The sequence below is a fragment of the Gadus macrocephalus genome, chromosome 13, assembly GCF_031168955.1.
Source record: "Gadus macrocephalus chromosome 13, ASM3116895v1".
Lineage (NCBI taxonomy): Eukaryota > Metazoa > Chordata > Actinopteri > Gadiformes > Gadidae > Gadus > Gadus macrocephalus.
Window position 1 is genome coordinate 7,706,629 of NC_082394.1, and position 23,425 is coordinate 7,730,053.

A 23,425-nucleotide genomic window follows, 5' to 3' on the forward strand; every position below is an offset into this window, starting at 1 on the left:
ACAAAATATGATTCAGTGAGCTGGGAGTCGAACCGCATCATAACTTCCGGACGTATAGGCACATATGCACATTGAAGAAGGAAAAATAAGTCAACCACCAAATTAAAAAGCATGCCCTTTTATTTCACGTATACATTTTAGTGGTATTCTGACTTGTTTGGGTAGGCAGAGGCTGCTGTGCTCCGAGGGGCGATGCTGCCCAAGGCACTTTAGATTCTCCCTCCTCTCGGCTGCAGGACCGCACAACAAAACTCCGCCAGGCGCAATGCGAACCACAAACACTGACACACATCCAACTTCAAGCCTTCTGTACATTCAAACTTTAAATAGAACACACATATCTCACACGCTTAAAGAATATTTTAAGCAAGATATTTACACATACCTGCTCGGCTAACAACCATATTTAATGCACTTGTTCCTCTTTTTTTAATGACCTTGAGGGTAACCAAAAAACCAACTCCTTTGATTAAGGAAAGGGAGCTTGGATGACTGCTAGCAGGGCCGCCGTACTGGGGGTATAAGGTGGACAGGCTTTTTATTTTTTTGATTCTTCACGCTCCCCCCCCCCCCCCTTCCCCCAGCAACTGTCCCTTCCCTCCCCCCCCCCCCCCCCCCCCTACATCTGTGGGGCTAACAGAATAGGGGCTAACAGAATAGGGGCTAACAGAATAGGGGCTAACAGAATAGGGGCTAACAGAATAGGGGCTAACATGTGGGGATACCAGAGGAGGGGCTAACATGTGGGGATACCAGAGGAGGGGTTAACATGTGGGGATACCAGAGGAGGGGTTAACATGTGGGGATACCAGAGGAGGGGTTAACATGTGGGGATACCAGAGGAGGGGTTAACATGTGGGGATACCAGAAGAGGGGTTAACAGTGCGCTGGGGACCGGGACTGTACACCATTGCAGCGTGGACAGGACGTGGCATGGGGGTAAGGTGGCGACCAGCGCTGGCAACACTTCCGGTTCTCTCAGCTCCTCCGAGATTTTGAGTGCTGGATGAGCCATTGAAGTGTGATATCTGAGAGCATGGAGACAATTGGGTCCGCTTTTTTTCCTTTTATAATAAAGACCTTTATGGTGGCTTGTTGTTTGAGTCTCAATACAAGTTGCGGAAGCATAGAATACAATCATAGGTTTTAAACTGAATATATATGTATATTAATAACTTCATATTGCACCTTTTAAAAAAACTGTTTACAATGAATGAACAGACAACAAAAATATAGCTATGTAGACAATACATTATATACCTGTAGTTCATATTATTCATTACGTATAAACCCCAAAACTGGTTACTTACCTATGTTGTCTTTCTCTTTACAGGAAATAGAGTAGCAGCATATTTCTCTGTCCTGAATAGCTGCCAAGTTCCTATGAAGAAACGTTCTCATAAAATAAATACGTAGACCCTTTCCTTTAAAGGCACCCAGTGCAACTTTATGTAAACATTCAATGAAAAATAAACATTCAATTTCTAGTCTTTTTTACACGTAGTAAGTTTCAATAACTCCATACCATTACATATCGACATTCAAGGAGCAAAGATCAGACGTCGTTGTGTGAACTGATAGAAAATCGTAAACAACAACAATCGCCGGTGGGGAGAAGCCATTTCTCCATTGACTGGAAGCCTGCTTTATTTATTGTTGGTTACAAAAAATAAAGAAAATGGCGGCATTGTTGTTGTTATCGATTTTGTATCAGTACTCACCACACAACGACGTCTCATCTTTGCTGCTTAAATGTCGGTATGTAATGGTATGGAGTTATTGAAACTTACTACGTGTAAAAAAGACTAGAAATTGAATGTTTATTTTTAAGCCTCGAAAGTTGCACTGGGTGCCTTTAATGAATGTGCCGTTTTGTACTATTGCCAGAAGGGGGCGCCGTTTAACCTTGGAAAAAATAACTACTTTAGGTCAACAAAAGAAAGCTCCAAACATTACAATAATATTAATAGTAAGAATAAATAAAGAATGCTACCGTATAAGCCAAATTTCATGTAGCTCACTTCACTATTAAAAACATCCACACTACATATATGACTACTTCTGAGTGGATATCAATATGCAATGATTACAGTCAATGGCTCGTTCCCCGACTTGACATCATACAGCATTAAAAGCTTTTTAAACATCAACATAGCAAGAAGACGTATTTGACGGGAGACTAATCGAAGAAAAATCAAATACACTAAATATTAAACCCCTCATACTGTTAATACTCACATCTTCTCAATAAGCTGCTTCTCATCTAGAGCGCTAGGGAGATCCCTTTTGTTGCCCAGTACAAGAACCTGAAAAAAGGTCAAACGCAAACATAGAACTAGGAAGAGTCCATGAAACGAGTATACGTGCGCCAAACACATTAATAAATACATCCTTAAATCAGACTAGGCTTAACCACTCACTGGTATTCCTTGTAGCTGAGGCTTGTCTAATAAATTATGAAGCTCATTTCTGGATGCCTCCACCTTTTCAGAATCTGCTGCGTCAACCATGTATCTGTGAAAAAAGACAATACTGCAAAATTTAAAAATAATAATAATAATGCCCCATCTTTCAGAACAAAACAACATTGCGTTTTTTTTTTGTATACTCCTAACTCTATTAGTACTAAACCATAATTGGACCACAACCTCTGGGAGTCAGTCAGCGTGACCAAATTATGAGAAACTCACACAATCGCGTTGACTCCCCGGCAGTAGCGCTCCCACATACTTCTGAACCTGGGCTGCCCACCGATATCCCAGACCTGTAAGCGCCAACACGTGAAAGGACTTAATACAACACTCATGTATGGTCTACTATGCGGAAAGTCGACGCATGACGTTGATGAAATTGACGCGCCGTTTTTACACCGTATTCTGTTTCCCATCCTAATGTGTGACCCCATGGGGTCGCTGTTGCATATTGTCTGCAACATGCACGAGCGTGAAGCCAAGACAACCATGAAGTCGTTCACGTGCAGAAACATGAACGAGCTTAAAGCGCAGGCTGCGTAAACTTCGATAAGAAATGTATGAAAAAACGTGGGGGGCACGAAAAATCGCCCCATGAACCGTGAGCGAGAGCAGTGATTGGGTCAATATTGGTCATCTCCATCTCGCGCACGTTCACTAGCAGTTATGTACCTCTGCACTTGTTTGGCCTCTCTACTGTAATGTATCAACGCACAACGATTAATTGTATGAGCTATACCCGTGACGCCTCAATGGAACGGGCACGTAGGCCGGTCAACAACTTTTTAATGTTGTCAGGCAGGTTTCACTGGTTATGTACACAGAAGTCAATGGAACAGCTGGGAATAACACCAAGAACCCACCTTTATGGTCACGTTTCCTTTGGTGACCTTTCTCATGTTGAACCCCACGGTAGGAATCATGTCTTCGCAGAACTGACCAGACTGGAATTAAAAATGAATTAATAAATATAATTAGGAAAGAGGATAATACCATTTAAAATATGGTTCTGCATGGATGAAATAAATTGTCAGAAAGCACCAACTCATACTCTTTTCAACATTATTGATCCTGAACTAATCTTAAATAAACAAAAAAGTCGATGAGACACGAACAATAAACGTCCGATCCAGGATTGCATGTGTCAATCGCACGACAAGACCATTATTTTTTTGTGTGTGTGTGTGTGTGTGTGTGTGTGTGTGTGTGTGTGTGTGTGTGTGTGTGTGTGTGTGTGTGTGTGTGTGTGTGTGTGTCGATCCGTTTGGTTCTTTATAATAATACTAATGTTCGGGCCAGTGTTTCCTGGCTTCTGTGCTCCTTTACTGTACAAATCTGAAGCATGTGTATTGTCTGGTACAAAACCCATGACTTGCCTGAGTCACCTGACACAGCTAAGTGGAAATGACTCCTGAAGTCTTATGACTACAGAGGCACCACCCCTAATCCAACCCATTTTGAAAAAAGGGGAAACCAAACTGCCAGTGAATGTTATGGCTATAATGTCGCTGTCCTTGTCCCAATAGCTGAAGGGAGTTTTTTTTTTTAAAACAAATCGCATGTCTCAAAGTAAAATGTGATTATTAAGGGCTGGGCCATTTTCATTTTCCTAACACGAATTAGTAGGACAACATTGAGCCAGTTGAATGAAGGGTAAAGACAAACAAGACATGCAAAAGTCCTAATGCTGTCCTGGACATGTTCCCTTTGAAAGCCATTTATTTCACATATTATTAGACTCAGTGGCAAAATAACGCTCAGAATTTAATAGGATGGTGAGATCCAGTTTTGATGGATATTTTGAACATTCAGATTGCAATAGGTCTTAGTATACAACAAAATCTCAGCTTTGGTATCCTTCGTTTTTTATTTAGTAGCCCGAACTTTTGTCACATTTAACCAATTTAATTGTCACGGATCTAATAGTTCCGAATCGAAAGTCTGTACATCATCTCGAACTAGATCAACGCCTGTGCCTGTGTGTGATTATCCTAGGCCAAACTAAAAAAGGAGTGACAGACTGTATATTGCATTGATAAAGTTGATAATACATTTATTATAAGCCAACAACACCTAATTATTTGCCAGTGATGCTGTGCTTTTCCTCACACATTCAATAAAGGTCAGTCGCAGTCGAAAGCAACTGTAGCTTTCTTGATGAATACATGGCTCAGCTAACGTGTCTCTTCAGATACATATGTACGTCTTTCGTAATCAACTCGGCAAGAACTAAACGCGATGTGGCATTTAATGACAGCACAAACACATTGCACTGTACGTTTCAGAGGCAATTATAATTCACATTAAGCGCTGTTGGCATGAGCAGCATCAGAGCTGCCTAGCTCCAGTCAGTTAGCATCGTAAAACTCACTGCGATCACGTTAACAAACGTGGTTTTCCCAGAGTACTGCAGGCCAACTAGCGTGAGCTCCATCTCCTCCTTCCAAAACAGAGACTTGAGCCAGTCCAAAAGCCGGTTAATGAGTGTCAGCATCTTGATGTTGGTGGTGGTCACACTCAACTTCGGCGTGTGTGTTGCTCCTCAGTGATTTGAGGCGTCTGCCAGTAGTTCGCAGCAGCGAGCTGTCATATGATCAATACTGCAAGGTGCACAACAACGCCCCGTCTGGAACGCTACAAGAATGCATTGGCAGCCGTGTGTGTGTGTGTGTGTGTGTGTGTGTGTGCGTGCGTGCGTGCGTGCGTGCGTGTGTGTGAAGGGGAGTAAGGAGAAGAGTGGGAGACTGGGAGAGAGTGAGGGGGTGATCTGCTGTATTTATTTGAATACATAATTGTGATTTGTTGTAGGCCCATTCCTGCATCTGCTACCATCTAGTGGTATTACAATATCATGGTGAAGAAAGGGATTGTTGCCACATGTGCACCGCCACCGGAGCAGCTCCTCCGGTGGCGGTGCACATGCAGTCGCTTAATTAGGCTAACAATCGAAAATTCTAGGGGTCTTAATTCGACTATGAGTAACCCGATTCTATTCGATTTGAGTCAGACTAAGGCATATACATGCATCTTAATAATCCAATCTTATAGTACGTTTACATGCACAGCTTAATCCGATTAAAGCCGTAGTTCGACTATGCTCCTCAATTGGACAACTGCAATTGTCCTAGTATACATGGCGGTGAGAAAATCGATTCATTGGCCGAAGCATGTCATACCCCGGTACGATAGGTGGCGCTATACCCATTTCAACTACTGATAGTAGAGCCACCGGCTGACCTCTTTACGTCACCAGCACCAACAAACTCAGGCGGCATTCGAGAAAGATGTTTCAGTAGACAGCTGTCAGTTCACTTCGGGTCCATGTAATTTCTTAGACGCTCCATTGTCGTACTCCTCTGGTGGTGGCACAGCGGGAGGAGTCCAGGCGGAGGAGTCTGCATACGACCGAGAGGTCGGAACAATGGAGCGTCGGAGAAATGACATGGACCCGAAGTGAACTGACAGCTGTCCCGCATACAGCAACTATCCCTTTCTCCTCCATGTCGCGGTTCAATCTGAGTCAAAGCCAAAGTTCCTTTCCCCCATTCCTTCGCCACCATGACCGAGATAACCCCCACTATGAGTCTTTACTTGCTGTGGAAGTGCCAGAGTGTTGGAGAACCCAACGCAGTCTTTCAGATTCATAATATCAGAGAATATCCCCGTCAGTTCGGTCGTGGCGCAATGATTGAATAAAGATTGTAAACACTTCAGAAGAAAAAAACGTTTATTTAGACAGATGTACCCGAAGTTACTACTTTACGACCTCGTTGATGACCAACGTTTAGGAAAAGATGTAATTCAGCCTTGGGTGAAATCGAAGCTATAGTGGGTACTGAATGCATGTTGATGATACACTTCTTATACGGGGTAAATACATTGGCCCGCCACCGGCTTCCTCGATCCCTCCGGGGACGAGGATGGGTGGCACGCTGCCCCATCCACCCGCAGTCCTCGACCAGCCCCAGCTGCCGACACTGCTGCAGCTCACGGACAGCCCTTTCGCACAGCGCATGGGAAGCCACAGCCGTGTCGGTGGCGGAAAAGGTGGCCGTCCGGACCCGGTCCTTCCGCTGCCTGGACTGGAGCCCCACGTTCTTTGTGCCGAGGGGGAGGGGTGCCCCAGCCGCGTCCACGGATGCACAGCTCCTCCGTCCTCAGCCCGTTCTGCCTGGTCCAGAGCTGCATCGAGGGTCTGGGGCCGGGTGAGGCGGACATGCTGCCCCAGACACTCCGGCACCAGTCCCTGCAGGGAGAGGTATTTGCCGACGAAGCCACGATCTGATTGGCTGACGGATCCGTTGCATTGCAGCCTGAAAAGTTAAAATGTTCTCAACTTCTGAACGCAAGAGACAGAGCCGACGGAACGGACGGACCCAAAATGCATTTCGGGATCACCCCATGCAAAGTCAATGAGATCCATCAACGGACGGATGCAGTGGGCAAGGGATGTTATGCAACTCTCGCACCCCTTACACCGCACGACTCAGAGAGTTGCCTTTATTGAACACACACATGACACACCGAAACACACTCATAATAACCAACCAACATAAACGTCTCTTCGACGGTGTCGGGAACAACAACTCAGTCTCAGCAACGCTAACCCACCCATAGTGATAAACAAACCCCGGACAATGTCTCCGCCGCAAAGGACCAAGGAGGGCGCCAGAGGTCCAACTTGCGATGGTCCTAACCCAATAATTTGATTTTCTTGAGTGTAATACAAACGCACTGTCTGAGACATTATACAAATGCGTTACTCGTTATTAAGACTCGTAGGCTATCTCTCCTCTTGTCAGGTTATGTCTTGGGTCATTTGATTCACCAGTAGGTTTTCTGCTTTACATGGACAGCTTCGGTTTCAGAAGTCCCTGCAAACTGGACTTAATAATCGTGTTCCATTAAGAATTAGCAATAAAAACAATCGAATGAAAAAAACAACAGAGGCGATAGAGTGGATAAATATCTAGGTCGCCGACTTCCTTACTTACTTTCTGTTCCCGTATGCTAGTGGTTAAGGGGAAATTACGCTATTAAGATTGCCTGGGACGTTTCGATTTTAAATGTCAGATAAACCTGAGTTTAGCAATGGTTGAAAACATTTGGGATACTGCAAGTACCCAAGAAATTATAAATTGTTTCCCACAGACCAAGGACCAATGTGTGGTGCGCGGGGGGGGGGGGGGGGGGTGGTACAGGCGCAGCACGGCGGCGCAGCACGACAACGCGGCCGTCAGTGAGTGTGCATGTAACTCCGCGTTTACATGCGGACACATCTGATTCGCATAGATGTGGAAGAACAGCTCAATCGGAATAGAAAAGTATCATATATATACGCCGCAATCGGTTCGGAATACAATTCAATGCGGAATAGAATAGGTGGTGTAGTCCGCTATAAATACTTCTGATTAGTTTGGGGTTTAACTTGGAGCAGCTGCAGTAGTTCGCAATTGGTCCACTCCGTCTGTACTTTAATGCACACCGAACATTACCGCTGTCAAGGAAATTGGATTTATTGCCTGATTCACGTCTTTGATATTATCACTCCGTAGTAGTTACAGTAGTCCGGTAACTTTTCAACCCCAGCGTGTCCGGTTGCTAAGCGACGGGTGACATCGTTGGGTTCATGTGTTAGCATCGTCGCTCTCGCTCCGTGTGTGTGTGTGTGTGTGTGTGTGTGTGTGTGTGTGTGTGTGTGTGTGTGTGTGTGTGTGTGTGTGTGTGTGTGTGTGTGTGTGTGTGTGTGTGTGTGTGTGTGTGTGTGTGTGTGTGTGTGTGTGTGTGTGTGTGTGTGTGTGTGAATGACAGGGAGAACCAGTGCTATGCAGAGATGAATGGACGGAACGATTTTTAGATTTCCAAATCGCGTTATTGAAAAAAAAAAAAAAGACAGAATCAATTCGTGGCGCTCGATGTTGATTCTGTGGCGCCGCGCCACACAATGGTCTATGTATGGGAAACACTCTTTCTCACATATTTGAATGCCGAAATATTACATTTTGTACCTTTAAGTAGTTGTTCTTGCCTCAAGACTATCTTGGCAGTAAGACATTATATTTTACGAATGTTCACCGATTTAAGATAGAAAAAGTGGTTGATAGTAATCAAAGATAGAGAAGAGATACTGACAAATGCAACACATAAGCAAAGACTTATGTGCAAATACAACATGCAAATTCAAAATTAAATATAAAAACATATGCCGGTTGAAGACAAAGGAAATGTTATGATTGTCTTTTTATTAAGTTAATCCAAGCTCAGCACTACCACAATGCTTTAGCATTATGGACAATACTGTAGGAATTGTGCGATTTTAAAAGCTTGCCATTGTACGTCTAATTAGTCCAACAGAAAGAATTGCCACATCTGTGCAACTTGTTATGCCCTTCAACGTCAACTGTCTCTACTCACCATGGACAGGACAGTTATATATTACATTCAATAAAATAAAATAAAAAAAATATATATATATGGAAAAAATGCATCATCGTACATACTGCAGAAAATAAGCAGCTAAATTGTCCCAATTACAATGGGGAAATAGTGACACTGACTATATAGCCTTTCAAACCCATGTATCTCTTTGATAACCATATCTATTGAGTCAACAAGTGTTCTCAGATCTATATTAGTTTCTAAATGCTTTGTAAGTCACCAATAATATTGTCCTTGGATACATCATGGCATCAGAACATCATAGTTGGCAAATGGAAAACTTTTCTCCAATCTCCTCTTTTGGGTATGGATATTCTGGTGTGGTTGTAGATACAGGGGCAAACACAGCAATGTCGTTCGCTAGAGAAATGGAGATTGCATGTTTTTAAATACAAGTAATATCCCAAAAACTTGGTCTCCACATTGAACCCTCTAGAAAATAGTTTTCAATGCTAAATATTACTATTATACTATTTAATACAATATTAATTATATACTTACCAAATCTAAGATTGGGAATGGACACATATTAAGTCATCTTTATGTGAGAAGTGCTTATCTTGTTGACTCAAAATGACCAAATCTGAGCTATGTCACTTTTCTACTGCAGCTATTTTCTCCAGATACTACAACGTTTTAAAGATTAAAATGTGGCCATCTCTGGATGTCATTCCATCCAGGGATTTAATTTTATTCAGCTCCAATTTAGATTTCTCACAACTCAAGCTACTGGGAAAAAAACCCATAATGCAGGATTATGGAGTACAAACCATGTGTGTGCCTCATAGTTTTCTTCACACAGGCATAGAGAAGGATGAGCAGCAGCAAGATGCTACAAGCCAAGTTAATGACACTGATCGTTGATTCCCACCGATATGGTACCTCTGCATCTGGTTAGAGAAATGTGATCACTGTCTCACTATTTAGAATGTGTACATCAGTTGTGTCTGGTACCGGATATTCTGACGAAGGTCTGCTAGCATACCATATAGAGAGCATCTTGCATTGTGGGTTTTGTTTCCTGGAAAGACTTCAAAGAGGCCGCTGTCACTGCACCTGTTTATTTCACAAATTGAACATATTAAAGCCACAGAAACATCTAAGCAGGGTACAAGTGGTGTCTACTCACTATACTGACTCACTGAGTTATTGATTTGCAGTTGCCGTCGTGCGTGTCCGAGTATGTTTTATCAGGACACGGTTCACATTCGTATGAAAAATCCTTATTTCCTGAATTAGAAGAAACTGGTACGTTAGTCATTACATCAGTTTTAAAATGATTTGTTATTGGAACGATTCAACTTTAATTCACTTGAATTACATTTCTTAATGTTTGCAAATTCCCATTTTAGGACATTAACTTTAAGCAGGACTAATGCGTAATGTTCATATTAGACTTTGTTGTATTGTACTGTATTATAGTTGTATTATAATGGTTAAAAAAGTAGTGTCATGTCTCTTGCCTTTACGCTTAAGTTTCTCCCCAAGTTGACATCTTTTCTTCACCTCACACTTGGAACAGTGTTCGTTGGAACACATGTAGCCCTCAGAACAGGAGCACTTTGCATTTGTGGTTTTTGTACATTGTTCCAGTGTTTCTGCAGACACACGCGCCAAAGGTTAAAAATCAACTGTGACTTTGAATCATAGTTGGGTACAATGGTTAAGCCCTCAGTTCCGATAAAACTTACTAAAGTAGAAAACTATTTTCACCGCAAAAACAGAAAAACACCTCCCATAACTCTTCCTTGAATATCCTTTGTATTTCAATTAGGGCATAGATATTATGTCTTACTGTTTGAACACGTAAGGCAGGGATGACACTTGGAAGGGCTGATGCTGTCCTTGTAAGTTCCTGGCTTACATGGAAGACATTCGGTCTCATGGTCTTTAGAACACTCCACCAAGAAATATTTACCTTTGAAAAAAGAGATATCATTTAGCATTCTTCAATGTGAAGAAACATTTGGAGGGAAACAAAAGAAGCCATGGAGATATCCAATAAAACATGAAATAATTGATAATGTAACGGTTATGCCTTAATCACAGTTTAGATTATAACAGGTTTGTCATTTCACCATTTTGAACAATGATTTTTTAAATGAATACAAAATTCAGTTTTACCTTTACCACAGGAGTCACAGCACCTGCCTTCTGTCACAGCACTCTGAAACTGCAGCTCCCCGCAGGACAAAGCAAAATTTACAGCCCAAGCATCAAGAAAACATAGAAGTCCGAAGCACAGAATTAAAGAGCTCATTTTAAGAGAGCAATTTAAACATGAGCACGCAGATAGTCCGTTTGTTCTGTTCCAAGGCTAGGTTAAACAGTCCATGAAGCAGTAACCTTCTGCCAACTTGTGTAATGTGAAAGCCCACACAAGCCCAGACTGTTTTTTTTGGTCACTTAAGGTGCACATGCTGCGGTCACAGACCAGTGTCGCCTTCTCGTAAAACACACTTCCGTATTAAATCATGTGCTGTGTACCCCACAACGCATGTGAGTCAACCAATTATGTTTTCCCTTGACAATGTTCCTGAACTTTCTTTAGGATAAGCCCCAATCCTATGTTTGTTGTTTTTATATTAGAATATTAGAAAATATAGGGGGCCTATACAGGAGACGGGGAGTGAAATAGTTATAACCTAGCAGCTAACCAAATCAGAGGCTATCACCTTTGCTTTAGATTGTGGTTGGGGAGATGCTCGTTTCCCTTCAGCGGAAATTCTCTTAAGTTTACGTAGGCTTATTTAGGTAAATACCTGACCTTTACAGAAACAGAAAGAGCACAGAGGTTACTAGTTATTTGTTCAACGCTCAACTTATTTGGTCTAGTTATATTAATGGTCAATTAAACTAAATGGGAATCCTATACCCAGTTCTATGAACCAGAGACAGCACATAATTCTCAATAAACACAGGCATTACAACATACCAATGAGGTTACAATTTATTTGAATATTACATTTTTTGTAAAAGTTGTTGTAGATTTAGGCAGAAAATAGATCTATATTAATTAATACAAATATGTGTAAATCTCAGGTAAACATGAACCGTGATATGGCCTTGACATTGTATAGATGGCTTTCAGATGTCCATATGAATCATAGAAATGTCTTACTGAAGGCTAGGCAAAGCCTAGAAGTTTGTTTTGCTATCACTGATAGCCCAAATTAGCTATAATTTAGCTTGGATGACATATGGACGGTTAATAGACGTTTGTTCTTAGTCGTTGAAGAGGTGGCTCTAGGCTAAGCCTAGACGTTTGAAAAGGTTCCACTATAACCAAAGTTCAGCCCAGCCATCTGAGCTACGTATAGAAGTCTATACTGTGTCCATTAAATGAAATTTTTCTTGCTGGGTTTCTTTGATGGGGCTTTTACACGCTGGGTCCTCTTTCGCTGGGAACAAAAGAAGGAGAGAGAAACAAAACTAATAAATGGTGTTGATAAACCTACACTGTTCATATAACATGTTTTTTCCTGTAAGATTAAAATAGACACACGACATCTAGAGTGTGCATCATTTTGGGCACTTGGTATTAATCATGCTTGGCACAAAGCATACCTCTGCATCTAATTGCCACAGCAGTCAGTATAAGCAGTCCAACAACGACTCCAACAATGAGCCCCCCAATGACTGTGAGAAGGAAGAACAACACAGCCTCAATGACATCATCCCTGAAAAGTGCACACGGGGCTTCTCGAATACCCAACAGGACAGAACAGGTTAAATTCACACCATGGTTTTTTCTGTTGTGGACTGCAGCCGGCGTGTTATTGGCAGGTGCCTTCTGATGAGGTAACGCTGTGGGTGTGCTGATTTCTGGAGGCGGGGACGTATGGAGTGTCCTCAAGGAGGTGGTCTCGGTCTTCAACCCAGGGGTCATTGTGATAGGAGGCAAATGGTCATGGCAGACAACATCTGATATCTTGCTGCCATTGATCCGCACTTTGTTGTCTGTACATCTGTCGGATGGAGAGGGGTCATAAGATAGGGTAGGCCAAGACCTCTTTTGGAGCATCAGAACTTATTGTGGTGAGTCGCTGTATATGTGATTTATAAAAACAGCCATTGATGTAGAATGGTTACATACTTCGTCCATGGCCTGCAATCTGAATCAATTCTGTTGGAGAAATAGCCTTCTCTACATTCTCGACACTCTTCATGACCTGGGAAAAAGAAAGCAGTGCATTTATTACATTGATCAATTTGACTTTATCCAAGTGTGATCGACACATAAACATCTTTGCTGTGTTCCTTGTGTTACCGTCCATCGGTTTCCCGGAACCTATTTCACATTTGCAAGTGGCAGAGTCATCCTCACTGGGACTGAACCCTTTAAGGCAGCGGCATACTCTGTTCGCAGTGAGGGTGCACGGGCTTTCTTCTTTACTCCCTCGTTCTAGAATAAAGAAAACATTTGACTATTCTATAACAACAAGCGCATCTGTATGAGGATGATTAATATAATGGTTATATAATATATCATCTTTAGGCAAATGAAAGTAAAGCGGGATGATAGTCTATGAATCCTTAGATGTAAATTAATGAGTGGTTAGGTATTTTGTTGAATATCACCCTCGTCTCAGTCATATTTCAAATTAGACTTTAGACTTTAGATTTTATTGTCCCCAAGGGGAAATTTTTCTTCACTTCATAGTACATTGCATATGTGGGCCGCACGCCGACAGACAATAAACAGAGACAAATAAACATCTACACAGATCTGCATAAAAAAAAAATCAACACCTAAATTCAAAATGCTTGATGTTAATTTTATTAGACCTACTTTCATCGCAATTTGTGCAAACCTCACAGAATACGGAATCACTGGCTTCAGGCTGATAATAACCTTCACTGCATGGTTCACACATTTCTTTAGCCCGACTAGCTACTCGTTGTCCTAGAGCAATGAGAAACAGTACAGTTAATACATTCTGATAAGGAACTATATATTCAGAAACATTTACACATAAACATATACAACTTACAAAAAGAACAAACTTTTATATTCTACAACATTTATACTGGCATAAATAAGAAGCACTTTACCTTTATTGCAATGGAAAGAGGCATCCAAAGCGATCACAAGTCCATTAAAGTACATAGTCCATATGAGTATCAACGGCAGCCTGCTTGTCTGCAGAACTAAAGTTGGCATCTTAGCGTTGGTACCCGGAGTACAGCCGAAGGCACCTGTGCCTTGCGCAGCTGGAGATTAAGAACAGCAGAGATGGAATCCCATCATCTAGCCTACGAGACGTGACGTAACTCGGCTTTCCTCACGCTCATGATTATATTTTGGTGACGAAGAAGCTAGAGGGCAACTGGAAAGTGGCTTTCTAGCTTCTGCGTCACCAAATGATCATGGTCCTACCAACCGTTGGTTTAAGAAAAAAAAGTTTTGATTATATTTTGCAGTAGTGGAATTGGATGTCTTGTTTTAAACATCCTCAATACTGGAAGATCTCCCAGATATGGGGTGGCCTGCTTCACTTCTTGATCCATGAAACAATAAAGGATGGTGGCCTTGAACCCGGGCATTATGGGATGGCTGAATGAGGCCTAGTTCTAAAGAGCCTCAATTCATACAGTTGTACATAATGTTAACGCGGATCACAGCCTTTTTGTTCTAAAGTAGAGCCCCTTCGCACATACAACAGAAGCATTATATTATTGTTATTCATAATGACAACTACAGATCAAAAACACTGTATGTAATGGTGGCAGGTCTGTGTCCACACTTGTATTGTAAAGCGTTGAAATAGAGCATTTGGAGGGTGCATTGAAAACAAAATGTTACTTTTATACAATAATATAAAAGTATACATTGCTATTGATAATCAAACATCAAGAGTGAAACGTTTTGGAGGATATGTAGCAAACCACACACCTTCATTATGCAATCTTCAAAGCCAGATTGTAAGATAAGATAAGATAAGAACTTTATTTCATCCCATACATGGGACATTTTTTGTTACCACCTGTTTCTGCTACTCAAATGTTCAATTTTGACGAATTTTTAAACTGCAGAAGCTCTCCTTGTCAGCAATGTTGCAGTTTGAATTAAACATAGATTTTTATAAATAGTTTATTCTATTGAATGTTGAATTCATTTATGAATGTTATGCCTTCATTTTAACATTTAGCTTAAGAACATAGCTGTTATTGTCAAGCAGTGGAATATTTGATTAGCATCGGAACAAGATGTGGGTTTTATTCACGGAAATTACTCAGCAATGATCGTTTGATATATTTCTGTGGTTGCCAATGAGACGGGTGGAACTCGAAACGCTGTTGATTAATTTGCAAACTCCTACTTCGCAGATGGAAGGTTGCACACCAATTACAAACAAAGAGCTGAGTATTTGGGTTCATGAGAAAAGTATTTACAACCCAACATAGCTTAATCAAAACACCTCAAAGTCAAATTCCAGTCAGTTAAATACGTACAGTATAACAGGGTAATTTTTTAGACAGTGATATTACTTTTGACATGCAAAGTAACAAATAAGTAGACGGCAATAGCACGAAGATTTGAAATGATATGGAAGAAGAGACATTTCACACTCACTTCCGTGGTTTTTCCAGGCAAAACCGACCCAAATCTAATGATAGAAATCAGCCTAAAGGCAGTTCTACGCAACGGAAGAGATACATTTGGCCAATGAGGAAATCCTGATATAGAAAGAAAGAAATAGCTGACACATATATTTTATTGTCTTTTGTCTAGATATCTAGATAAATATTTCTTAAATCGTAACCATTTGATTTGTATTTGACAGTGGAACTAATTCATTATAAAAAAAAAAAGATGGCTATAAGAATAATGGTAAAATGACATATTTGTGCTAAACTGAAATTAACATGTATGTATTAATATATCAAATATAAATGAACTAAATAAATCCCCCTGTGGGTCAACATGAAGATGAACGCTTTGGTTTCTCGCGAGAATTCACGACAGTAAAGTCATAATTTGACGTGTCGAAAATGCGATGCAGAATACGGCACACTGTGTGATTGGTGTTTTGTTGATAAACGAATAACTGTCTTTAAACTGAGGGGCTGGTGCTTTCAGTTTTGTGGCTGAAGTTCTATTTGATGAAAACGTTAAATTGATATAAATTATAACCACTGGGTTAAGCTCGAACACACGGCTCATTAGCGTGTATTCTCCACTGGAAGAAGAAAGTACACAAAGTAAAGTGGTTCTCCAGTACCGCGGCTCCGTGAATCACCTGATCCTGCCCCAGAACAGCGATGCAGATTACGGTCTTCTGCGCGCCGAGGGATCGCCCAGAAACAACTTTCGCCCTCGATGTTTCTCCAGAGCTTGAACTGAGAGACTTTGTAGCGCTGTGTGAACTAGAATCGGGCATCCCAGCCGGAGAGATCCAGGTACGGATTGAGTGGATAGATAGTAGCTCACCAAAGCAGAAGAGCTATGCTAGCTCGCTAGCATGATTCGCACTTTTGCTATCTGACACTTAAGCAGGTTGCTTCACTTAATGGGCTATATAAAGAGCGTCGTTAAGATTTTCTGCTCAATGTCCACGGTTGCGGTTAGATTTCTGTATGCGTCTACTTCAACCAAGTCATGTTAAGGCACATGGGCATTGCTAGTGTACAACGTTAATCTTCAGAGAGAACTAGCTATGAATTAAGGACCTACGCCGTAGTGGATGCTGTTTTTGCAGTTGGGTGCATGCTGTGATGTGACATGAGCTAGAGAACAAATGTATAAAGCTAGCTGCGAGATAAAGTTAGCATTCGCTGTTTAGTTTATAGGATGGCAAGTAGGATGCAATGATGGCCAGAACAACGATGTGATGGTCCTTTACAAAGAAAGTATTAACTATGACCGCTGTGCTTATATTCGTAACCCAAACACATAGATCCTGTACACGGAACAACCTCTTGTAGACTTAACTCGCGCTTTGGGCAACTACGGTGTGAAGGATGGAGATGTGGTTGTGCTCAGACAAGCAGACAGGAGACCCCCACCAACACAACCCGCTTTCCCAGGTAAGATAGGTTTGTTGGAAATTAACCTTGCAAAGCGATTGGCTATTATTATATACTTGTGCATGTTGTGCGTTTACCAAGCGAACCATTTGATCAACATGAAAAGTTCACCCTTCCCTTAAAGTACGAAACCACATTAACATTAAAGTGCTATGTGTTTAAAAAATGTGTTGACCCCCCTCGTTGTCTCCATAGGTCTGCCCCATATCGACTTTCGTTCCATCACAGTGCCGGGCACCTCCTCTTCGGGCGGACAGCGTGCTGCGCCAAGGCAGCAACAGCATCAACCCTCCCTGCAGCAGCAGCAGCAGCCGACCCCATCCCCGGCCCAGCCTTCAGCCTCGCTCCCGCCTGCTCCACAGCCGTCCACGCCGTCGGCCTCCCGCGCCTCGGGCTCTGGCTCCTCTCTGCCGGGGCTGGATGACCCGGCCCTGCTCCAGCAGATGCTGCTGTCCAACCCTCATGAGCTGTCGCTGCTAAAGGAGCGAAACCCGCCCCTGGCCGAGGCACTGCTTAGTGGGGACCTGGGTGAGTGACGCTGGCATGTTTATGTGATGGCAGTGGTTGAGTGATTTTATTGGAGTGTTAATTTTTCTTATTAGGAATTAATGGCTGTGCATTCTATGTTGGAGAGGACTTAGTTATTCCAATACATGTTCTCCTCATGTCAATCACAAAACAACGTTAAATAATGAGTTGTCCTTTGGGTTTCTCGATTGTTTCACTAAAGTGAAAATGAAACGACTAAAGTGAAACAAGGAAGTTTTTCTCTATGTTTCTGCGGGGCATTTCTCTAAAGCGTGACAAGGACGTTAAATGAGGTGCTCCTCATCTTAGTAATAGCAGAGCATTGCACTACAGCGTAAACTGATCTGTTCACAGAGGGAACCAAGGACCTTGAATAAAGAGTCGTCTTGTGTGTTTCTAAAGAGCGTTTCAGTAAAGTGAAACAAGGACACTAAAGGGGAAAAATGACCTGTGTAGTGAACTTTGTTCACTAAAGTGAACACAGGGTATCAAATCAAGATATGTCCTGTGTTTCTGCAGTGTGTACCTGTAGTGAAACAAGGACATTACATAAAGAGTTATCCTGTGTTTCTGCAGGGTGTACCTGTAGTGAAACAAGGACATTACATAAAGAGACGTCCTGTGTTTCTGCAGTGTGTCACTCAAGTCAAACAAGGACATTACATAAAGAGACGTCCTGTGTTTCTGCAGGGTGTACCTGTAGTGAAACAAGGACATTACATAAAGAGACGTCCTGTGTTTCTGCAGAGTGTCACTCAAGTCAAACAAGGACATTACCTAAAGAGACGTCCTGTGTTTCTGCAGGGTGTACCTGTAGTGAAACAAGGACATTACCTAAAGAGACGTCCTGTGTGTTTCCTCAGAGCGCTTTACTAAAGTGCTTGTGGAGCAGCAGCAGGACCGAGCCCGGAGGGAGCAGGAGCGCATCAGACTCCTCACTGCAGACCCCTTCGACCTGGACGCTCAGGCCAAGATAGAAGAGGACATCAGGTATAGGTTGCATGGTTTTGGAGGCTTACAACAACATAATGCCATACAAAGGCATAGAATTTTGGTTGGCATCATTGAAACAAAAAAAAGTGAATGCCTCACAACCTAGTTAGAGTGAGATCAGAAGGGGATCAGAAAGCCATAGGGATCAGAATGAAACAAGGTTAATCTTTTGTACATTATGTCTATCGCGTCTCAAAGTGATCCTAATTGTAGCTACCGGAGAGATGGCTTTTCGGTTTATGTGCAGTATTTTCTGTAGCATAACCATGTGTTAATGTATAGTATGTAGTAATGTATGTATAGTTAGGTATACAGCTGTTTTGGCGAATGGGATTCAAAGTCATTTCTGCCCAATCTAAGCTTGACGTTTTAACCGAATTGATCTGTTTTCTAGGCAGCATAATGTGGAAGAAAATATGACCATTGCAATGGAGGAAGCCCCAGAGAGCTTTGGCCAGGTGGTTATGCTCTACATCAACTGTTTAGTCAACGGACACCCCGTCAAAGCCTTTGTCGACTCAGGTAACAACCCCTACTGCCTTCTGGCCATTCTACAGATGTATTGTAAAAGTATACATGAACAACGTGTATAATAGATCTATATGCAGAAAAAAAGCCATATCGCTGCAGCAGAAAAATGGAATGCCCTTATTGTTGTCTTATGTTGCAGGTTATCTCTGCCACTTATGATGCAGGTTCACTCTGCCTCTAATAATGGAGGTTCTCTCTGCCTCTTATAATATAGGTTCTCTCTGCCACTAATAATGGAGGTTCTCTCTGCCACTAATAATGGAGGTTCTCTCTGCCACTAATAATGGAGGTTCTCTCTGCCTGGTATAATGGCGGTTCTCTCTTACTCTTATGCTTGTGGTTGTAGGAGCCCAGATGACCATCATGAGCCAGGCGTGTGCAGAACGCTGCAACATAATGCGTCTGGTGGACCGTCGCTGGGCTGGGATAGCCAAGGGTGTGGGCACCCAGAAGATCATTGGCCGAGTTCATCTGGGTGGGTGTCTCCTCCTTCAACTATGAGTATTGTTGAGCCCAGTATCATTCAAGTGCATTATAGTGCATGTGGGGACCAAACCTGCATTGTGTTTCCATAGCCCAAGATCTTCCTACCATTTACGACTCTTTTGAATCTAATTGCCCACTCAGAATGCAATTCACCAAGCAAACCATTACTGGGATTTCACTTTGTGTTATAAACGTAAGGCTGGCAGTCGTTATGCCTCGTGGCAGACAGGCTGGCTGGCTAGGTGTCTGACGGTAATTGAGTTCCTCTGTGATTTAGACTCTCTAATGGAGGAAGAAGCTGGCCACAGATTATTGAATGAGTTGTAGAAGTTCTCCCAGGCGACAAATGAAGACAAATGATGACCGTTGATCCACACAGACCCGTGGTTCCACCATGGACTCCAGGCTAGTTCATTGGCGCTGACGCTCCTGTTGTGTTGACGCCCCTCAGCTCAGGTGGTGATAGAAAGCATCTTCCTGCCGTGCTCCTTCTCCATCCTGGAGGACCAGCCCATGGACATGCTGCTGGGCCTGGACATGCTGAAGAGACATCAGGTATGCGCGCCGCACCCGACGCGGCCACAACCTCCCCCCTACGACACAACGATCCTAATCACGATTATTTTGGTCAATATTGAAGAAATTATACGGTTATTCAGCATTCCTTCCACAAGAGAACTTTGAAAAGAACTTTGAAATTTCCACAATTTTGGAGATCGTTTGACCCACAAATCCAAATCAATATTAGACTAATTGAACAGCCCTACAACAACCACGTCACTGCTCTCGCCTCCTCCTCCGTCTCCTCAGTGCTCCATCGACCTGAAGAAGAACGTGCTCCTGATCGGCACCACGTCCACCGAGACGCACTTCCTCCCGGAGTCGGAGCTCCCGGAGTGCGCCCGGCTGGCGTACGGGCCGGACGGCCGGGAGGACGCGGCGCCGGAGGAGATGGCGGACCGCGAGCTGGCGGAGGCGCTCCAGAGGTCCATACAGGAAAGCGGTAAGGAGGGAGGGGGAGGGGTGCACCCTGGGGTGTTGCCGTGGTTTCCCCGCAAACAAGCTTGTGTTTTCGTTTTTTTTATCCCATTGGATGTTTTAGATCATCCCGCCCTGGGAAATACATCTGCATGCGCCTCCTTTTTGAAGCTGCTCAGAGTGTTGACTGCTGTTCTTTATTCCCTCTCATGGCTTCATCTCAACATCCCAGCGAGTTAAGCCCTCCATGGCATCATGATGGTGTAGTTACCATGTGACGGATGAGTTAATGGAGAGGATCAATCTGAATATGAAGTGATCCTAACTGAATGAAGGATACAGTTGTTAGTTCATTAATAGTGTTATTATCTTTAAGTAGCTGCAGTCATTGTTTATTAAGGTAGTCAAGGTAAGCAGGGGGTGTTATTGTGTGCATTAATACGGACCGAATCACCGAATGACAGTTGTGTAAGACGGTGCGAGGATTGAAATTTAAACTTTCAGTTTAAAAAGCAGCAAGGTTGAATCAAGTATGCGTATAATAGCTTGCTTGAGACTAGGACCTGTAGGCCGTTCAGATGTTGTGTTCAGAAAGCCTATAAGAAGGAGAGCTTGTAATGGTGTTTAGCACTCACAATTAACTTGACAAATAAAATCAGTTGTTGTAGTATGTAAAGATTTAGTGGCATCAGGCGGAACGGATGTGGCAGAAATAAAATATATAATATTATGTAGTATGTGTTAAAAATAAGAATGAATGTCTTTCTTTACCTTTTTAATAGACACCCTATATCTTCATAGGTAGGGGGTCAGTTTTATTCAGTCGACCATAAGGGACAAATGTCTCTGGAGAGAATGAGTCCCAAAGCATTCGGGGGTTTGCAGTCTGCAACCTCACCACTAGGTGGCACTCAATCCTTTACCAAGGAACTCCGTGCAGCGCGCTTATTAAGTAAGCAAACTGCACTAGAGTATCTCAAATTGGGTTTTTGTACAGCACGAGTGGTGGTAAGTTTAACAGCCCTGTTTCTGTCTGGTTCCTAAAGGAAATAGAAATCGGACTATTCCATATGCAGGCATTCAAGTAAAATCTATTTGAACAATCCTTGATCCCCTTGATCTATCGATGTACTTATATAAACCATAACTCCCAGTGCTAAGGTTGTCTCTGTCTTGGGTAACACTCTCATTGGTGTCGATTTATGCCTTGCAGAGAAATCGGACTATTCCATATGCAGTCATTCAAGTCAAATCTATTTGCACAGCCTTTGATCTATCAATGTACTTATGTGAACCGTAAATCTCAGTAATAAGGTTGTCTTTGTCCTGGTTAACATCCTCATTAGTGTAGATTGATGTCCTGCTGGAAACAGCTGTGAGCTGAGAATTGCCTGCTTGGCGGTTGGTTAGGGGTCATGTGATTACAGGCGATGGGGTCACGGTGTTGACCTATGACCTCAGGGGTCACGGGGTTGCAGCGCTCCTCTTAGTGGGCACCTTTCTGTGTGTGAAAAGGGCTTCAGCGTGTGGTGCATGCCCTGCGTGCTAACTCTGCGTCCCCTTTGCACGCTTTGTGTGGTGTGTGTGTGTGTGTGTGTGCGTGTGTGTGCGCGTGTTAACCCTGAGCAGGACAGCACTGATGCATATGGGGGAGACAGCTGGAGAGGGCCCGACCAATCAGGTACTGCAGATCCACAGAGAGACCAGGTTCATCATCGCTTACCGTTGTTTGTTTTTGTGTACATTTTTGGTTTTGCTTAGATTTCATTTTTTTGCTGTATCGTCAAACTTATTTTATTGTTCTCATATTTTTGTTTTTCTTGAATCCGTTTTTTGATTTTGTTTGACAAAGGCGATTCGATCCAAAGATATAGGATACAAGTCCAGGCATATTTTTTTCTACATTTATGAACAACACAAATGTGGGAACCCCCCCCCCCCCCCCCCCATTTGAAAGTGTTCTCATGATCACTTGTAACTCAAATGTTTCCACTACATTTCCCAGACACTGCAGATGGACAAACTACCTCACCAGAACCCCAGCCATTCCCAACGCCTAACCCCCTGGACCCACCGTCCCCCTCCCCTTCCTGGGCTGCAGACAACCTGCCAACCCCCCCCGGCTGCAGCCGGACGGCCCCCCCACCATCAGAGCCTCCCCGGGACCCGCCCGGCCTCCAGGGGCCTCCAGAGTCTCTCCTGTCCCCGGCCGAGTGCCCCGCCCAGGCCTGTGACCCCCAGGCTCTGCCCCCCGCTGCCAGCCCCGCCCCGCTGCCCCTCCTGCCCCCCCCCTGCCTCACCCGGGAGACGTCAGAGCTGCCCCCCTCTGAGGACCCGGCCGGAGGGCGCGGCCGGACCCCCCAGGAGCCAGCAGGGCCCGCTGCGCCCATAGAAATCGATTGGGACTCCGACGGGATGAGGAGTCCGGGCGAGCTATCCGCCCCCCAGCCCATGGAGCAGGAGTCCGGCGACGCCCATCCAGCCCTCGACTCCCCCGCCCCGCCCTCCCCCCGGCCCCTCTCCCTCCCCGCGGACCCCCTCGCCGCCGCCGCCGCCGCCCTCGACCCGGGCGACCCCGCCTGCGCCGAGATGAGGTCCCCCCCGTGCGAGGCGGAGGGGCCCGTCCCGCCGGAGAGAGACCAGCCCGAGGGCGAGCACTGCCCCCACAACACGCCCTCGCTGGCCTCCGCCCTGCGGGAGCTCCACCAGCTGCTGGTGTCCAACGGCTGCACGGGGTCCCAGGACGCCGCCGGCCCCCCGACGCAGGCCTGCCCCCCGACGCAGGCCTGCCCCCCGGCTCAGGCCTGCCCCCCGGCTCAGGCCTGCCCCCCTGCTCAGGCCTCCCCCCCGACTCAGCTCTGCCGCGAGACCGCAGACGGGCTGGACGATGGCGGCCCCCACCCCGCCCAGCCCCCCGACTCTAAAGACCCCGAGGACGCCGAGCCGCCGTCCGCCGCCATTGAACCCAG

The 23,425-nt window shown here is 44.0% G+C and overlaps 4 protein-coding genes across 6 annotated transcripts; 1 reads left to right on the forward strand and 3 right to left on the reverse strand.

Annotated features, from left to right (window-relative positions):
- Nucleotides 1-102: 102 nt before the first annotated feature.
- arl8ba (ADP-ribosylation factor-like 8Ba) lies at nt 103-5,060 on the reverse strand. 2 transcript variants are annotated; one of them, XM_060068173.1, is made up of 7 exons: nt 4,843-5,060; nt 3,335-3,415; nt 2,691-2,764; nt 2,421-2,514; nt 2,239-2,306; nt 1,311-1,381; nt 103-1,028 (listed from the first exon to the last, which is right to left on the reverse strand). In XM_060068173.1, the coding sequence occupies exons 1-7, from the start codon at nt 4,963-4,965 to the stop codon at nt 979-981; spliced, it is 561 nt and encodes a 186-aa protein (XP_059924156.1). In that variant the 5' UTR covers nt 4,966-5,060; the 3' UTR covers nt 103-978. The 2 variants fall into 2 exon arrangements, with proteins under 2 accessions (XP_059924156.1, XP_059924158.1); XM_060068175.1 differs by lacking the exon at nt 4,843-5,060 and adding an exon at nt 3,523-4,827.
- Nucleotides 5,061-8,692: 3,632 nt separating this feature from the next.
- On the reverse strand, nt 8,693-11,349 carry tnfrsf18 (tumor necrosis factor receptor superfamily, member 18). Its single transcript, XM_060070325.1, has 7 exons — nt 11,034-11,349; nt 10,705-10,827; nt 10,373-10,507; nt 10,052-10,139; nt 9,895-9,965; nt 9,680-9,799; nt 8,693-9,269 (listed from the first exon to the last, which is right to left on the reverse strand). The coding sequence occupies exons 1-7, from the start codon at nt 11,167-11,169 to the stop codon at nt 9,169-9,171; spliced, it is 774 nt and encodes a 257-aa protein (XP_059926308.1). The 5' UTR covers nt 11,170-11,349; the 3' UTR covers nt 8,693-9,168.
- A 495-nt stretch (nt 11,350-11,844) lies between these two features.
- si:ch73-361p23.3 (tumor necrosis factor receptor superfamily member 4) lies at nt 11,845-15,540 on the reverse strand. 2 transcript variants are annotated; one of them, XM_060070324.1, is made up of 6 exons: nt 13,965-15,540; nt 13,702-13,815; nt 13,180-13,314; nt 13,006-13,072; nt 12,477-12,877; nt 11,845-12,310 (listed from the first exon to the last, which is right to left on the reverse strand). In XM_060070324.1, exons 1-6 carry the CDS (start codon nt 14,071-14,073, stop codon nt 12,234-12,236), a joined length of 903 nt encoding a protein of 300 aa, XP_059926307.1. In that variant the 5' UTR covers nt 14,074-15,540; the 3' UTR covers nt 11,845-12,233. The 2 variants fall into 2 exon arrangements, with proteins under 2 accessions (XP_059926307.1, XP_059926306.1); XM_060070323.1 differs by having other exon boundaries at nt 13,006-13,081.
- A 348-nt stretch (nt 15,541-15,888) lies between these two features.
- Nucleotides 15,889-23,020, forward strand: ddi2 (DNA-damage inducible protein 2). The gene is made up of 10 exons (XM_060070322.1): nt 15,889-16,313; nt 16,811-16,940; nt 17,136-17,468; nt 18,332-18,458; nt 18,856-18,983; nt 19,339-19,467; nt 19,930-20,033; nt 20,289-20,481; nt 22,086-22,137; nt 22,462-23,020. Exons 1-9 carry the CDS (start codon nt 16,176-16,178, stop codon nt 22,094-22,096), a joined length of 1,293 nt encoding a protein of 430 aa, XP_059926305.1. The 5' UTR covers nt 15,889-16,175; the 3' UTR covers nt 22,097-22,137; nt 22,462-23,020.
- The last annotated feature ends 405 nt before the right edge of the window (nt 23,021-23,425 follow it).

What these genes read in the sequence shown, in the direction of transcription:
- arl8ba (XM_060068173.1), bottom strand. Translation starts at nt 4,965, where the DNA reads ATGCTGACACTCATTAACCGGCTTTTGGACTGGCTCAAGTCTCTGTTT. An exon ending in CGGGGAGTCAACGCGATTGT is followed by an intron (nt 2,515 to 2,690) that starts GTGAGTTTCTCA and finishes CTTTTTTCACAG; the next exon opens with ATACATGGTTGACGCAGCAG. An exon ending in AAGCAGCTTATTGAGAAGAT is followed by an intron (nt 1,382 to 2,238) that starts GTGAGTATTAAC and finishes GTTTCTTCATAG; the next exon opens with GAACTTGGCAGCTATTCAGG.
- tnfrsf18 (XM_060070325.1), bottom strand. Translation starts at nt 11,169, where the DNA reads ATGAGCTCTTTAATTCTGTGCTTCGGACTTCTATGTTTTCTTGATGCT. An exon ending in CTGCCTTACGTGTTCAAACA is followed by an intron (nt 10,508 to 10,704) that starts GTAAGACATAAT and finishes GTGTGTCTGCAG; the next exon opens with AAACACTGGAACAATGTACA. An exon ending in AACTGCAAATCAATAACTCA is followed by an intron (nt 9,966 to 10,051) that starts GTGAGTCAGTAT and finishes TGAAATAAACAG; the next exon opens with GTGCAGTGACAGCGGCCTCT.
- si:ch73-361p23.3 (XM_060070323.1), bottom strand. Translation starts at nt 14,073, where the DNA reads ATGCCAACTTTAGTTCTGCAGACAAGCAGGCTGCCGTTGATACTCATA. An exon ending in CTCTTTCCATTGCAATAAAG is followed by an intron (nt 13,816 to 13,964) that starts GTAAAGTGCTTC and finishes TCATTGCTCTAG; the next exon opens with GACAACGAGTAGCTAGTCGG. An exon ending in TTCCGGGAAACCGATGGACG is followed by an intron (nt 13,082 to 13,179) that starts GTAACACAAGGA and finishes TCTTTTTCCCAG; the next exon opens with GTCATGAAGAGTGTCGAGAA.
- ddi2 (XM_060070322.1), top strand. Translation starts at nt 16,176, where the DNA reads ATGCAGATTACGGTCTTCTGCGCGCCGAGGGATCGCCCAGAAACAACT. An exon ending in ACTGCTTAGTGGGGACCTGG is followed by an intron (nt 17,469 to 18,331) that starts GTGAGTGACGCT and finishes GTGTTTCCTCAG; the next exon opens with AGCGCTTTACTAAAGTGCTT. An exon ending in AAGATAGAAGAGGACATCAG is followed by an intron (nt 18,459 to 18,855) that starts GTATAGGTTGCA and finishes TCTGTTTTCTAG; the next exon opens with GCAGCATAATGTGGAAGAAA.